At 50.4% G+C, this 13,596-nt stretch overlaps 5 protein-coding genes and 1 non-coding gene across 6 annotated transcripts; 2 read left to right on the top strand and 4 right to left on the bottom strand.

Moving 5' to 3' along the window:
- Positions 1-952: 952 nt before the first annotated feature.
- On the bottom strand, positions 953-2,969 carry BGZ61DRAFT_363400 (GMC oxidoreductase-domain-containing protein; the record flags this gene model as incomplete). Its single annotated transcript, XM_046241433.1, has 4 exons — positions 953-1,562; positions 1,627-2,447; positions 2,504-2,847; positions 2,909-2,969. 4 exons carry the CDS (start codon positions 2,967-2,969, stop codon positions 953-955), a joined length of 1,836 nt encoding a protein of 611 aa, XP_046099051.1.
- A 769-nt stretch (positions 2,970-3,738) lies between these two features.
- BGZ61DRAFT_t182 lies at positions 3,739-3,812 on the bottom strand. Its single transcript has one exon. It is a non-coding gene; the product is annotated as a tRNA-Val (tRNA).
- Positions 3,813-4,190: 378 nt separating this feature from the next.
- On the bottom strand, positions 4,191-5,847 carry BGZ61DRAFT_363128 (major facilitator superfamily domain-containing protein; the record flags this gene model as incomplete). Its single annotated transcript, XM_046241410.1, has 4 exons — positions 4,191-4,535; positions 4,597-4,915; positions 4,965-5,585; positions 5,660-5,847. 4 exons carry the CDS (start codon positions 5,845-5,847, stop codon positions 4,191-4,193), a joined length of 1,473 nt encoding a protein of 490 aa, XP_046099050.1.
- A 689-nt stretch (positions 5,848-6,536) lies between these two features.
- Positions 6,537-7,454, top strand: BGZ61DRAFT_363240 (uncharacterized protein; the record flags this gene model as incomplete). Its single annotated transcript, XM_046241419.1, has 1 exon — positions 6,537-7,454. One exon carries the CDS (start codon positions 6,537-6,539, stop codon positions 7,452-7,454), a length of 918 nt encoding a protein of 305 aa, XP_046099049.1.
- A 247-nt stretch (positions 7,455-7,701) lies between these two features.
- On the bottom strand, positions 7,702-10,204 carry BGZ61DRAFT_362890 (type I 3-dehydroquinase-domain-containing protein; the record flags this gene model as incomplete). Its single annotated transcript, XM_046241391.1, has 2 exons — positions 7,702-7,947; positions 8,003-10,204. The coding sequence occupies 2 exons, from the start codon at positions 10,202-10,204 to the stop codon at positions 7,702-7,704; spliced, it is 2,448 nt and encodes an 815-aa protein (XP_046099048.1).
- A 336-nt stretch (positions 10,205-10,540) lies between these two features.
- BGZ61DRAFT_592091 (uncharacterized protein) lies at positions 10,541-13,507 on the top strand. Its single transcript, XM_046256710.1, has 2 exons — positions 10,541-13,130; positions 13,191-13,507. The coding sequence occupies exons 1-2, from the start codon at positions 10,741-10,743 to the stop codon at positions 13,288-13,290; spliced, it is 2,490 nt and encodes an 829-aa protein (XP_046099047.1). The 5' UTR covers positions 10,541-10,740; the 3' UTR covers positions 13,291-13,507.
- The last annotated feature ends 89 nt before the right edge of the window (positions 13,508-13,596 follow it).

Here is a 13,596-nt window from a genome sequence, read left to right as displayed (position 1 = left end):
GCTCGCCGCTCTGTACAGCAATTTTAGCGCTTGAGGAGTTGGGACACTGCCACATACACCGCTTCGTACGATTTGATCCTTCGCAATGCTTCCAACAATTCTATTGGTAGATCTGAAAAATCCCTTTTGGCACTGCAATTTTAGCGCTACCAACGGAGTTGGAAAGCCCCGGCTCAAGGACCCACCCTCGTTGTGGCCAGAGGGTACTCCCTGGTGCCTTTGCACTGCAATTTTAGCACTTTAATGGCAGTTGGGATACCATCACTTGTTGCTATGATGATTGGCTGCCTAACGACATTGAGGAGACACACACGCATTCAAAAGTGGCACTCACTGCAATTTTAGCGCTACAAAGGGACTTGGAATATTTCATCCTCAAAGACCCCGCCTGGTTGCCTCGCCGCGCTGCACAGCAATATTAGCGCTCTGGGAGTTGGGACTACACCGCTTCCTACGACTTGACCATTCGTAATGCTTCCAACAGTTCTATTGGTAGGTCTGAGAGGATGCGGAACATAGGTACCAACCCTGCAATTTTAGCGCTACAAACGGAGTTGAAAAGCCTCATCTGAAGGACCCGCCCTCGTTGCAGGACCTGCAATCGCTATTGCTCGCATGGATCAACAGACAAATCTTCTGCAATTTTAGCGCTAGAATGGGAGTTGGAATATCTCATCCTCAAGGACCCCACCTACCTTGTTGCAGGCTGCACTCGGTACTGCCCGCCCCATATGCTCTGCGAATTTTAGCACTTTAAGAGTCGGGACATTACGCCTCTTCCTCCGACTAGATGATGATTTCGTCTACTTTTGGCTATGCACTGCAATGTTAGCGCTGCAAGGCCACCGCAGTTGGAAAACGATGACAATTGGCCACTTCATAACAGGCTACGAAACGGAAGGCTGAAGACATGGGAACGAACAAGAAGAGCCCCTTCAATGTGTATAAACCATCAAAGCTTCGCAGCCTGAGCGGCCAAACCCAGCTCCTTGATAATAATATCCGCCGCCTTCTCTCCAATAACCAGCGCAGTGCTATTCGTATTGGCCCCGACATTCTCCGGCGGAATGCTCAGATCCGCCAGCTTCAAGCCTTGCGTGCCGTACACGTTCAGGTTGCTGTCGACAACACCGAACTTCTCTCGAGGCGCCATCTTAGCCGTTCCCAGCGAATGCCACGTCGTGTTGAGGTTCTCGCGGATCCATTGCTCAATCGCCTTGTCGTCTTCGGCGGAGTATTCAATATCCTTGACTCCAGACAGCGCCGCCTCGGTCTCGATGCACGCTGCGGGCGACTCGGATGAGAATTTAGGATGGCCCAGGCTTAGTTCTCCGCGATACATCTTGGTGCGTCTCATTATTTCACGCTGCTTCTTGTAGGCCCACACTTGCTTCTTCAAGTCAATGTCGTGTGCGTCGGTCAAAAAGCCAACGTCAAAATCGAGCGCGTCGCCACATTCGGGGCCGGTGATGTGCATGTGGCCCCTTGAGTATGGGTATCCGGTGTAATTGCCGGTTGTGATGTATTGACCCGCTGGAACAGTGGTTGGGTCTCCGAGGAAGCTGATTATCACCGGATTAGCAATGCTCCTTAGTAAGTACTTACAACTGACTAGGGCTAACTTACCATGATACTAGCCCCATCAGCATTAATGGCCTATCTGGAACTGGTTTGAAGTCTTGATCCCAGGCAGCCTGGAACTCAGGTCCCAGCGATGCCACTTCTGCGTCCGTTGGTCGAAGCTTGGCAGAGATATCGATAGAATTCCATCCGAGGATTTTGGCCTTTTCTTCCATAAGCTTTGCGGCATCCAAGCGACCACTGAGGATACAGTCGATTGTCTCGTGTGGCTGCAGATTCGTTCGGTAAGGATACAAGACTAGGTTGTGATCTTGGTAGTCTCGACCGACGCCGGGCAAGTCGACCACCACCGGCACACCAGCGCGCTTGAGGATAGCAGGGTCACCTAATCCAGACCGCTCGAGGATAGGAGGCGTGCCGCAGGCCCCGGAGGAGACCACCACCAACTTCCTCGCCTTGATGGTTTGTTTAGCAACGCTAGTAAGGGAAGTGCTAGCCTTAAAGATGGGGTTTGGAATGCATTCGACGCCGACAGCCTTCTTGTTGTCGTCGAACAAAACGCGAACCACAGAGGACTCAACCAGTACGTGCAGGTTAGGGTGCTTCCCGTCTTGAAGAACCGGGTGAAGGTATCTATGGGCTGTGTCTTGGCGTTTCCCGTCAGGTGAGACAAACCGTTTCCACCGCTGGAAGCCGTTGTTGGATTTGAGATTTTGCAAGTCTGGTATCTCGGGCCAGCCGACTTCACCAGCGGCGTTGATAAAGTCACTCTCGGCGTTGACACCGCGGAACGTTCCGTCTGACACGTTGATCGGACCATCACGGCCATGTACGTTGTCTGGATCCTCTCCGTGGTACGTTTCAAGCTGGGGAATGTCAGTGATTGGACAGAATTCAGCGAATCCACAAACACTTGTCATACCTTCTTCAGATACGGGAGCAATTCATCCGCAGACCAACCAGGCGTCTTCCAAGAATCAAAGTCGGATCGTTGGGCTCGCGTGTACATCATGAAATTAATCGACGATCCACCACCCAATGTGCCTCCGGAAGGGACGATGGCTTCGCGGTCTGCTAGCTGAGCCGCCTTGTTGCCTTTGTAGAAAAGGGCCGTTGTGCTGGTGGGGGCCAGGTGAGTGAGATAGAGAGCGGGGTTGGTGATGGTTGGAACATTGTAGTTGTCTTGTCCTTGTTCGATGACTAGGATAGACAGGTTTGGGTCTGCTGCTGCTAGTCGTCCCGCAATAATACATCCAGCGGTGCCACCTAAAGAGACCAACCGTAAGCACTGTGGGGATGGGGATGAGCGGTTGTAGGAATATCTCACCTCCGGCGATGATAACGTCCACCTCACTGGCAACATCCGTGAGGTTAGTGGAAAGACCCATTGCAAAATCTCGAGAAATAAGCTGAAAATGATAAAGGAAGGCTACGGTGTATGAAAGTCGCGACGCGTGCTGGAATGGTTCTGCGGGATCTTATGCACTGGGGAGCTCAAACGATGAGGGCATCAACTCTTGATATTTATCATGCCACAATACCCCACTCTTAGGCCTTTGTTTAGCCGCAGGCCGAAATTGCCGAGTAGTCTGGAAATTGCCGAGTAGCTTGCGAGGTCGTCTCGAGGATGTGTAGATCATGTCCGTTTCACTGCATTCTGTGTGCAACCACTCGCCAATTTGTACTTAGTTCAGTAAAGCGGAAACGCCCAACTGTCGGCTTCCTGGAATCGGATTCCCAGTTGAGATTCCGACGTCGTACGCTTGTGGGAGCACATGTGTCCCCTCCTCGGGCGTCTCTCTCTCCCCGGCGGCGTGGAGTGGTGATTCACGCGAGTTCGTCTATTCCGTAACCCCGCATTTCAACTGCTAGCTTTGAAGCTGTATCCACTGCAGTTCGCGAATCAGAAGAGTCATTGCCACTTGGTTGCCGAAACTTGTGGGTTAGATGCGGGGGTTAGTTCAATGCACGTCGATGGATATTGCGGAGAGTCGATTCAGAGCTGACGTGTCAACGGTATGGTTCGTATTCTGTGACGAGAGCACACTGCTGGTGGACTTGTGTAGCTCGAAGTGGCAAAAATAGAACCAATTGCAACCAACGTAGAGGAGATTTGCAAAACAATACGAAGCAATTCATGGCTGGATGGCAAAAATGTGATTCCGCCCGGGCTCGAACCGGGGACCTTCTCGGTGTTAACGAGATGCCATAACCAGCTAGACCACGGAACCCATTTGTGATGATTGAGCTTGAACTTGGTGTATATATAGGCACAGCTTACGACTTGCCTAGACTTGGTATGAGGAGAGAATTGCAATTGCGTAGTATCTGTGTAGCAGACGTCCCATCCGTGGTCGCAGGAAATCACGCCGGCAAGAAGAGAAGTAATTGAACGCAAACTACTTATCAACCTAGCTTATCGACTGCCGCCTTTTACCGCGCATGTCACATCTACTTATAGACATCCTCCACGGTGCAGTCTGTGTTCCTGTCGGCCCTTTCCAACGTCAGTTCCCATCAAGTCGCCCAACCTCCACTTCACTATCACATGAGCCAAGAGCAATCTTTCAACATGTAATGCTGCTACACCCAAGCTCCTGCCACAAAGCCTAAATCTCGTACCGGTAGTCCGGAGCTTTATCCGCATCGCCACCCATATCGACCGACACGCCAGCTTCAGGCTTCCCATAACGTCTGTCTCTCTTACTATTCTCTCGATATAGTAAGAAACTCATGAGTGCTGCTGAAATTGCCGTGACAAATGTCAAGGTGCTTGATACCACGTTGCCCATCAGATAGTATGGGGCATCCGACTTTGGGTAAATGTTGGAGGCTGCCACGCCTACTGCATGGGTAACGGCAATGACAATGCCAATTCCAACACCTGCCTTTGTGTCACCAGCAAAGGTGGACGCAATCCATGTCAGAACAATTGGAAATGCCATATACGTGCCCTGCGTAATGGATACAAGGAACAGTCAGCATGTGGTCAACCAAAGAAGTTGAGAAACTCACCGTAACAGCAAGGAAACAAGTTATATATCTTGCCGTCTCGTTGCGCAAAGTTCCAAGTAAAATGTACCCAATCCCAGAAGTCAACCCTCCAATTATGATGGGTATCCCTCGCATGCGAAAGCGGTCCGACAGTGTCGCCGTGACCAGAAGAGTGCAATAGGCTGTAGCGTATACAGGGGCCGTCATAAGGTTGGCCGTAACGGAATGGAAACCGAGATCCTTGATAATAGTCGGGAGGAATACAGCCGCCACCGCAAGCGACAGGGAAAGCCCAGAGTAAATGAGGACAAAAAGATATAGACGGACATCTTTGAACGCCCTAAAGTCTGGTCAGTAGTGATAAATGGCCTGGTTAGGATAGAACTCACTCCTTGACTTGAGCCATGCTGATCCCGCCGTCCTCGTTTTTGGTAAATCTGTTTCGCCGGCTGAGAATGATTTCATACTCCTCATCTGTAAACCAGTGAGACCTTTCCGCCTCGGGGCGTCCGGGCAGAATCCACAACGTCAAGAAACCAACGGCAATTGTAGGTAAGCCTTCAATAATGAAGAGTGCCTGCCACGGAGCGATCGCCATACCTTGTGCCAGCCCCATTCCATACGCAATGAGCCCAGATATAACACCACTGAGGGCGCTCATACCAGCGTATGCCGCAATGCGAAGTGATAGCTCAGACTTGAGGTACCAGAAACTAAGATAGAGGGCACAGCCGGGGGCGAAAGAAGCCTCGAACACTCCCAGGAAAAACCGCACGGCAGCAAGTCCAGCACCATTTGTGCACGAAGCCTGAAGGCTGCTAACCGCTCCCCAGCCTATGGCGCAAGCACCTAACCAAGTGGATGGTTTGAAGACTTTTAACATCAAGCCTCCCACAGTCCCAAAAATGACAGTCCCGATATAGAAGGATGCTGACGCGAGTTGATACTGGGCGCTGGTGAGACCGATGTCGCTCTCGAGGCCGATGTTTCGAGCATTTCCCATATTACTCCTGCCAGGAATGATGTTAGCGTTTCCTCTTGGACTTCGATAGTTGAGAGAAGGTGTTGGGATTAGAGGGCTTACCTATCAATATATGATAGTAAATATAGAAGCATGATCCAAGGGAGAATTGTCCGATCAAGCTTGCGAACAAGACGACGCTCCTTGTCAGCATCTGGGATGAATGGAGCAGTGGCTGTATCTTTAGCTTCTGCTACATTACCATTCTCGAGATGCAAGGACGAGCCTGGCTTTTCGATCGGATTATCCATTGCTTTGGAAGCTTTGTGTCTTCGGGTTTTGTCGGTACTGAACCAAGACTCTTGAATCCGGGGTAACCAGAAGGCATTTGACCTTTATACTTACATTTCCCATGATCAAGGTGATAGGACCATCCGGGATATTCCTCTTACCCCGGATTATGGTGGAGTTTTCGGGAATGGTCCGACGCTCTCCATTCCTCTCGGAACTGATGCGTTTCCCGAGGAATTCATGTGGAAATGTTAGGCAGGTTTCAATATCGGTAACGCCCGAGAGCATGTACCAGATTGGCTCGAACGGCCTTCGGGAGGAAAATGCACCAACATGGCCAGGGTCTTCGTCTTGAGGCCACCCTGTGTACCATCATGGAGTTGTAGTAACCGGGCCAACTCCGCGCTCCTTGCTTCGGGGAAATACCGTCTACTTTATGCAATACGGAGTCTTCCCGCTTTGCTTGAAGACAATGGTACGAAATACCATGGTTCAGAAGACGAAGAGTACCAGAACATTGTGAGACGGAGAAATCCCGTCTACCACGAACGGACTCCGCCCGCTTCCATATCACCAATCATTCGGGCATTAATACGCGATGCGAAAGTCGTTGAATCTCATGGGCCGCTGAACATCTGATAAAAAAGGCTATTTTAAAACTTCCTTGAATTTTCTTTTTAATTCTTTCCTCATCACCCCCGCCTTCGAAATGTCCTCACTGTGTTGGTGCAAACCGGCTGAGGTATTGACACCAATGCCACTCACCACTCTACCTGCATTATATCGTACCCTTGGCTCATCTGAGCATTCCATCAATCAAAAAAGGGGTCGCAGGCTTGACAGCTTTCTAGAAGGCCCGGTGGTTATTGGCAATACCCTGTATTTGACCGACATTCCCTATGGGCGCATTTTCGCAGTGGACATTGATTCCAAGGACTGGACTCTCGTCATTAAATATGATGGGGAGCCAAATGGCTTGGCATGGGATTGCAATCGGAAGAAGTTAATTATTGCCGATTTTAAAGAAGGAATATTATCTTTGGACCCCGTCACCAAAGAAATATTGACCGTCATGGATCGATTTAATGGGGAACGCCTCAAAGGCCCAAACGACCTGTTGATAGCTCCGGATGGCAGCATCATCTTTACTGACCAAGGAATGAGTGGTCTCCAGGACCCAAGCGGAAAAGTTTACCGTCTTCATCCGGACAATCGCGTCGACGTCCTCCTTCGCAACTGTCCATCACCAAACGGCTTAGTTCTTGATCTTTCAGGCACTAGTCTTTTCGTAGCGATGACGAGAGACAATAGCGTTTGGCTGGCCCCTATATACCCAGATGGTAGTGTGCAAAGAACGGGACGCTTCTCCAGCTACTATGGGGTAGGTGGACCGGATGGGATGGCCACAGATGAGGAAGGAAATGTTTTTGTTGCGCATTCAACTTTGGGAACGGTGTTTGTTCATCATAAGGATGGTACCCCTCGAGCTCAGATCGTCACAAAAGGTACTGGTTGTAGCACAACCAATTTGACTTGGGGGGGTTCAGGCTTGAGGACTTTGTTTATAGTTGAGAGTGAGTCTGGATCTGTGCTGACGTTGGAATGGCACTGCAGAGGGAAGTTGTGAAACAAAAAAACTAGTCCAACCAAAACTTGGAGAATATTAACTCAACCGTGTCAACACGCGGCTCCTTCTGGCTTGCTAGCGACAGACCCACCCGTGATTTCGGGCACTTCGCACTGGAGTGTACGGTATAGCCCGAGATCTCGAATTGATAGTGCCAAATCGCCCCTTCAGAGACTTTCAACGTACCCTATAGAATCCGATTCAACCTGCTCTACTTTTTACAATACAATTGCGAAAGCATTTGTCCTCAGACTTGCTGCCCAGCATCGGATGGGACCTCCATGGCTAACCTTTGATGATTGATTCGCTCCTTGTATGCCCGGAAAAGTTCAGTTCGCATCAACTCTCGTGGAGCCTTCCTGCCTGTGAATAGCTCAAACTGCCTGATACCCTGCTCTGGAAACACTTGTAGACCATCGATAGCAATCCAGCCGCTATCACTCAAATTCCGAACCTGCCTTAGGAGTGAGGTTTCGCCGGCCGCCAAGCAAAGCTGTGAGGGGCTGAGTTAGTTCAATTGGAACGTGTAAATTTGAACATGAACGCACCTCGAAAGCAACGCCACCATTGGGACTCTCAAGCCAATGAGCCGGAAGGCTCGTGTCCACGGAAGGCTTGCCATTGATGTTTTCCACAGCAACACAAGAGACAACTATCGTCGGCAGGTCGACGTCTGCCGGCCAGGGATCGGCTTTGGATGGCAAAATTCTGATCTTGGGGTTGCTCGTCAAATGATGATGGTTCGCGGCTCCAATATGGAAAGGACCCAGGGCAGATCCACTGTCGCAACTTGAGCTGCTCGCGAAGGACTGCTCTCGGAATTGTGATGCCAACTCCTCCGCCCTTCTGAGCGTACGATTGTGTATGAAGATGGTTTGAATGCCAAGACGGATCAGTGCGTATGTAGCTGCTCGCGCCATCCCACCTGCGCCGATAATGAGCCCTGTGGTTCTGCGCTTGACTGCATTAATCGGTGAGAGGTTGAGGCGAACAAATCTGTAAATCCCTATCCAGTCAGTATTATCACCGTACAGCGCCAAGATCTTCCCTGCGCGATTCTTTTCGAACAAAGAATCTGCCTGTAGGGATCGAAGCGGTAGCACGGTATTGACAGCTCCAATTGCCCGGGCTTCACGGCTCATCTGGTCCACGACATGAATGACTCGGGTTTTGAACGGGGCCGCAATGCTTGCGCCCCCGAAATTGTCATCTTGTAAAAGCTTTTCAAATGTTGAGTCTTGCAAGGTTTTGTACTCATGTGGCATGCCGCAAAACTTGAGGGCGGCATTGTGCATCGAAGGTGCTAGATTCTGTGAGACATTTCCACCATAAATGCCGAAAGTCATCCGATCCATTAAAAATGATGCGTATATAGCACTTTGAGCCTCTGGTACTGTGAGATGGGAGGTGGAGGCACACTCTGGTGCTAGTGAACGTATTAAAGGGAGGGTGACTGGAGTGAAAGTTGGGTTGAAGAAGCGAGACATTCGCCCCAAGCGTCCGGTATTGTAAGCAATCAACGGGATGTTGCAATGTCCTGACTGTTTTACAGTATTCATAAAATGTTGTACCGAGAAGTTGTCTGCCATTGACGTAGCCTCTTGACACAGCTGGACAAGGTCACATCCCAGTTGTTCAGCCAGCCGAAGTTTGACTAGGCGCTCAGGGCTATCCCACCCGTTTATCCCGGGATCGCGATCGAAGTAATGGGCGATTATCTTTGTTGGTCCCTTTGCTGCGACAAGATTTTCAATTCTCTCAGGGTTGCAACTAAGATCGACACAAAGATATTCCGGCGCAAGCCGTAATCCATGGTGAAGCATGTCGAAGTAGGCTTTTTCCGTACATGGGGTCTCTGCAGCATGGCCCGTTTCATCAGGCAATCGGACATGAAAGATGATTGGAAGATGGATAGTTCTCCGGGCGTGGTAAAAGTGTCGGCTGAGACGATTGGCTGCAGAGTTGTCAAATCCCTTGTCATTCTCGCACACATCTGAAAAAGATATAAGCAGCTCAAGTGCATCTGCCACTATGTCGACGCCTCGGAGTTTGGAGCTGGTACTCGCAAATGTTGAGAGAGGGAGCGATAGTGCGTACGTGTACGGTCTTGACTCTGGTGATGGCGACGGTAGAGAATTGCAGGTTTCATATTCAGTGCGGGGCCCTCGTCTTGTGATGGCATATATGAGCTGCAGAAAATCATGCTCCATATGTTTTAGCGAGAGGGATTTCGGGGATTCATCGCCCGAATGAGTACTGGGGTAGTCCGAGATGTTATAAAACTCAAAGTTTGATAACGCTCGATAAGTTGGGCAGCTGAGGCGAATCAGACGAGATATGGTCTCAGCATCCCAGATACGGAGGTGTTTAAGAATTCCCTGCTCGTCTCTGAGGATGTAGATGATTGGATGGCTTTCCATATACTCCAGGAACCAGGTCTGAGCTGTCCCCTCGACAACCCCGGGGCCACAAGCGATAACGGCATGAGTCTGGTTTTCGGAGAGTATAGATCGCATCACTCTCAACTCTTCTTGGCGATATTTGGCGACGCCGTGAGCAGACTTGTGGGCAGCCCTGGAAAACCCCGTGGCCTGGTAGAAGTGCTGATCGGCATCGACAAGGCGGAATCCGAGGGCGCTGGACGCCATGACGGCTAGGGTTGATGTGCCAGTGCCGCGGATGCCAATAAGCACAATGGATGCATTTTTATCATAGCTGCGGGAAGTCGTTTGGCGAGAGGTAGCTGGCATGGCATCTTTAGTTCGGTCTGCCAAGGTGGATGCGATGGGCATGCTCTCTGTCTCGGTAGTTGTGGATGTTGTGCAGATAGGGTCTTGATGAATTGAAGAGGTTGAACAAGAAGAGAAGAAGAGTATCACGGAATAAGAGAGAGGGCCAATTCCCTGACAAAGTTGAAGTCGATTGGGAGTGAAGATGGATCCGGAGGAGGAGCACTATGTGGGGTTCAGTCGCATGCGCTATCCCAACTCTGGCGAATTAGAAACGGGCGGAAATGACTTTTCCCGCCCTCGATCTCTTGATCCCCGCATTATTCGAACTTGTAGTGAGTCTCGGTAAGGACCAGGGCCGATGGACCCGAATCTTTGACGGTGGTAGAGATCCCATCTCGACTCTTTCATGTTGGCAAGCCGACACAGACAGACCTTTCACCGCATGATTCTTGGTTTTCTGCGCTCACAGCATTCTATCTGCGTTAATTACCCGACCAACAAATGCCCTCGTCCAGTGTTGGCGAAGCTGCCCACCCCCAGAACCACTATTGACCATGGACAAAGCCAACCTTGTCGACAAGCACCGTCAGGAAAACGACGCTCCTTTGCCTGGATCTACCGGGAGAAAACACCGAAAGAGGCCACGGAACGAACCCGATGACGCCTCGACGAGGTCGTACGAAAAGGCGCGAACAAGAGTCTCGCGCGCATGCAATCCCTGCCGCGCTCGAAAAGATCGATGTGACGGCCAGCGCCCTTCTTGCCGGTCCTGCGTAGGTGCGGGCCGGGCTTGCAATTACGAGCCCTCGAAAAAGCGCGGGCTTCCGGCAGGTTACGTTCGGTCTTTGGAGATTCTCCTGGGCTTGGTCTTTTGCACGATCGAGGGAAGCGAATTGTGCGTCTCGTCTATCCTTGACAGCGAAGCAACGAACTCGGCCGTGTGTTTCGGACCTCCGGTTGGTGGACAGCGAACGGCAGAGGATTTGCTAAATGCCTGGCGGAAGAGTACTGTGTCTCGACAAGTCGAACGCCTGCTCGTTCCGAATGATGCTATCGAGGATGAGGACGAATCCACAAATACCTTTGACGACAGAGTGGCTCAAGGTCTCGTGGCTATAACAACTACCCATCATGTCAATGATGCGTCTAGCCTCGATGTTGTATTAGAGGATGCTCCAAACCACATCAATGTCGATGCAACCTCCTTGCGCGCGTCAGTAGACCTCTACTCCGATTCAAACACCTCGCCGCGGCCCAAGACAGATATATCCCCCAGAACCGGCCACATGCAACTTCCTCCTCACTGGTCACATCTGTTGGACCGATACTTTGCAAATACACATTGCTGGTTCCCCATTTCTCAAAAGCACGATTTACTACGCGCGGCACACATGCTAGCTAATAACACGAAAGCCCCCAGGTTGCCTGATGCACTTTCCCGAGGAGACTGTGCGTTTCTCTGGGCGGTTCTGGGATATTTGTCGCACCAAAGCGACCGCTTAAATGTTCCCACCGACTCTTCTCCAAACCAACGTTACACACAACGCTTATGCACCATTGCAAAGGACCTCATTTCCGACGAAGAAGAGGAGTACCAACTTGGACATGTCCGTGCCCTATTAGTGTTGGCCCTTCTTCAGGTAGATCGTGGCTCCTGGGATTCCGCATGGGTCGTTGTTGGCAGGGCTGTCTCTATAGCTACTTGCCTCGGCGTTCTCCCCATGGCTCTCAGACAGGCACCCATACGCACCGATGACGGGGCCAGAAGAGTGCTTCTTGGATGTTTTATCCTGGAAACGCAAATAGCATCTCGGCTACGAAGGCGGCCGTACTTTCAGCGGTCGGACATACAATCTATCGGGCTACTACAAACGGATGGGATGGAAGAGTGGGAAGCATGGCAACCAGTTTTCGACCCTAGCCAGCGCCAATCGAATCGAAATAACTCGGAACGAAATATTCCAGGGCACGTCTTGAGCATCTTCAACTGTTTCGCCGAGCTCACGGGCTTTCTCAATGATCTCTTGAGGCCACCCGAAGGAACGTCGTTGAGAACTTGGCTCCAGAAAATTGCTCACAACTTTCAAACTTGGAAACAGGGACTGCCTTTACCATGCCAAGTTCCTTCCTATAAATGCGCGTCACCCCAGCTGCTGAATTTGCATATTGCCACCCACAGCATTTCAGAGGCTATCAGAGTCGAAGAGATGGCGCTCACTGGTGCAGCGACAAGCGACGCCTTCAGCAATACGCGGAGCTCCATCCATGATCTAGACAAAATGCTACAAGATCTCACCCACAATGTGGGAGCTCTTACTATCTCGCCTACAGTTAAAACCTACCTTTATACTTTTGACCAATCCTTGGAACTACAACAGTTCGGTGGAGATCCTATTACGAAAGACCAAATATCATCACTACGAGCTTTCCTTAATAAACTAGATGGAGTATTTCCGAGACCCGCAACTGCTCTCAACATGGATTGGAACGGATCATTGAGAACGATAGTAAACGAGGGTGTTACAGACTCCTCAATAGGCGATAACTTCAGCAAGACGACACAATTTCCCCCATATGACATACAGGTGGCTTCTTTGACACCAGTATCGTTAGGAGCTCCAGTTGGGAAGGAAGGGGGGCATTTCCAACAACCATTTGCCTCTTATTATGAACCTACCTTACGACCAAGAAGACTTGAAGGCTCAGAGGCACCTCAAACAGCGACTTCCGAACCGACATTGGAGAGGCGGCATAGCGTGAGAACCGAAAGCTTATTCAGCCAAAAGAATGAAACGGGCAAGCGTTTAGGTGAAACGAATGTAAATGAAGCGCGGGCAGCACTTGACCTGGATGGTGGTAGCGTATTGCCAACCGATTCCCTGTCGAGTGACATAGAAACAGACCCTCTGTTTGATAGCCTGGCTATATTAGACCAAGTTGACTGGTATGAATTCTCCATTCCCTCTAAATCACGACTTCACTCCATTTCTAACATCGATATTAGGCTGGCAAACGCTCCCGACTTTATGAGGCCCCTCGGCGTGTTTGGCGATTTCCCCCATGATCTCGAAAACTTCTTGGATGTAGAACCAAACCTGGATTAATAGAACTCAAGGCATGTGACTACCAAGTCATCTTGTGCAATTCTTGCGCACTATTTCTGGCACCACTGTACTGTGGGCCTTGCGAGTTCAAGTTGAGGCGTTCGTGGCTAGAGTGCTCGGAACTGATTTGATGAACAAAACAAGACTGCCTCGCAAACGACTTTCCAACTGCTCTGTGTCTCTGGCGGAGACCCTCTGTGACCTGCATAGTAAGCTGGATTCGACAATATTTAAGAGTTTTCTGAACTTGGCCCGCCACCGGAGTAAAAATTATCAACTCGTAGCTGGCATTAAATCCGATGCGCC

Source organism: Ilyonectria robusta (assembly GCF_021365365.1).
Source record: "Ilyonectria robusta strain PMI_751 chromosome Unknown BGZ61scaffold_23, whole genome shotgun sequence".
In the NCBI taxonomy this organism is placed as follows: Eukaryota; Fungi; Ascomycota; class Sordariomycetes; order Hypocreales; family Nectriaceae; genus Ilyonectria; species Ilyonectria robusta.
The sequence above is the reverse complement of the archived record's forward strand: the minus strand, read 5'-3'. Positions and strand labels throughout refer to the sequence as shown.

Excerpts from the sequence above, each read along its gene's own strand:
- BGZ61DRAFT_592091 (XM_046256710.1), top strand. The coding sequence starts at position 10,741 with ATGGACAAAGCCAACCTTGTCGACAAGCACCGTCAGGAAAACGACGCT. Across the intron at positions 13,131-13,190 it reads ATATTAGACCAAGTTGACTG|GCTGGCAAACGCTCCCGACT; the intron begins GTATGAATTCTC and ends CATCGATATTAG.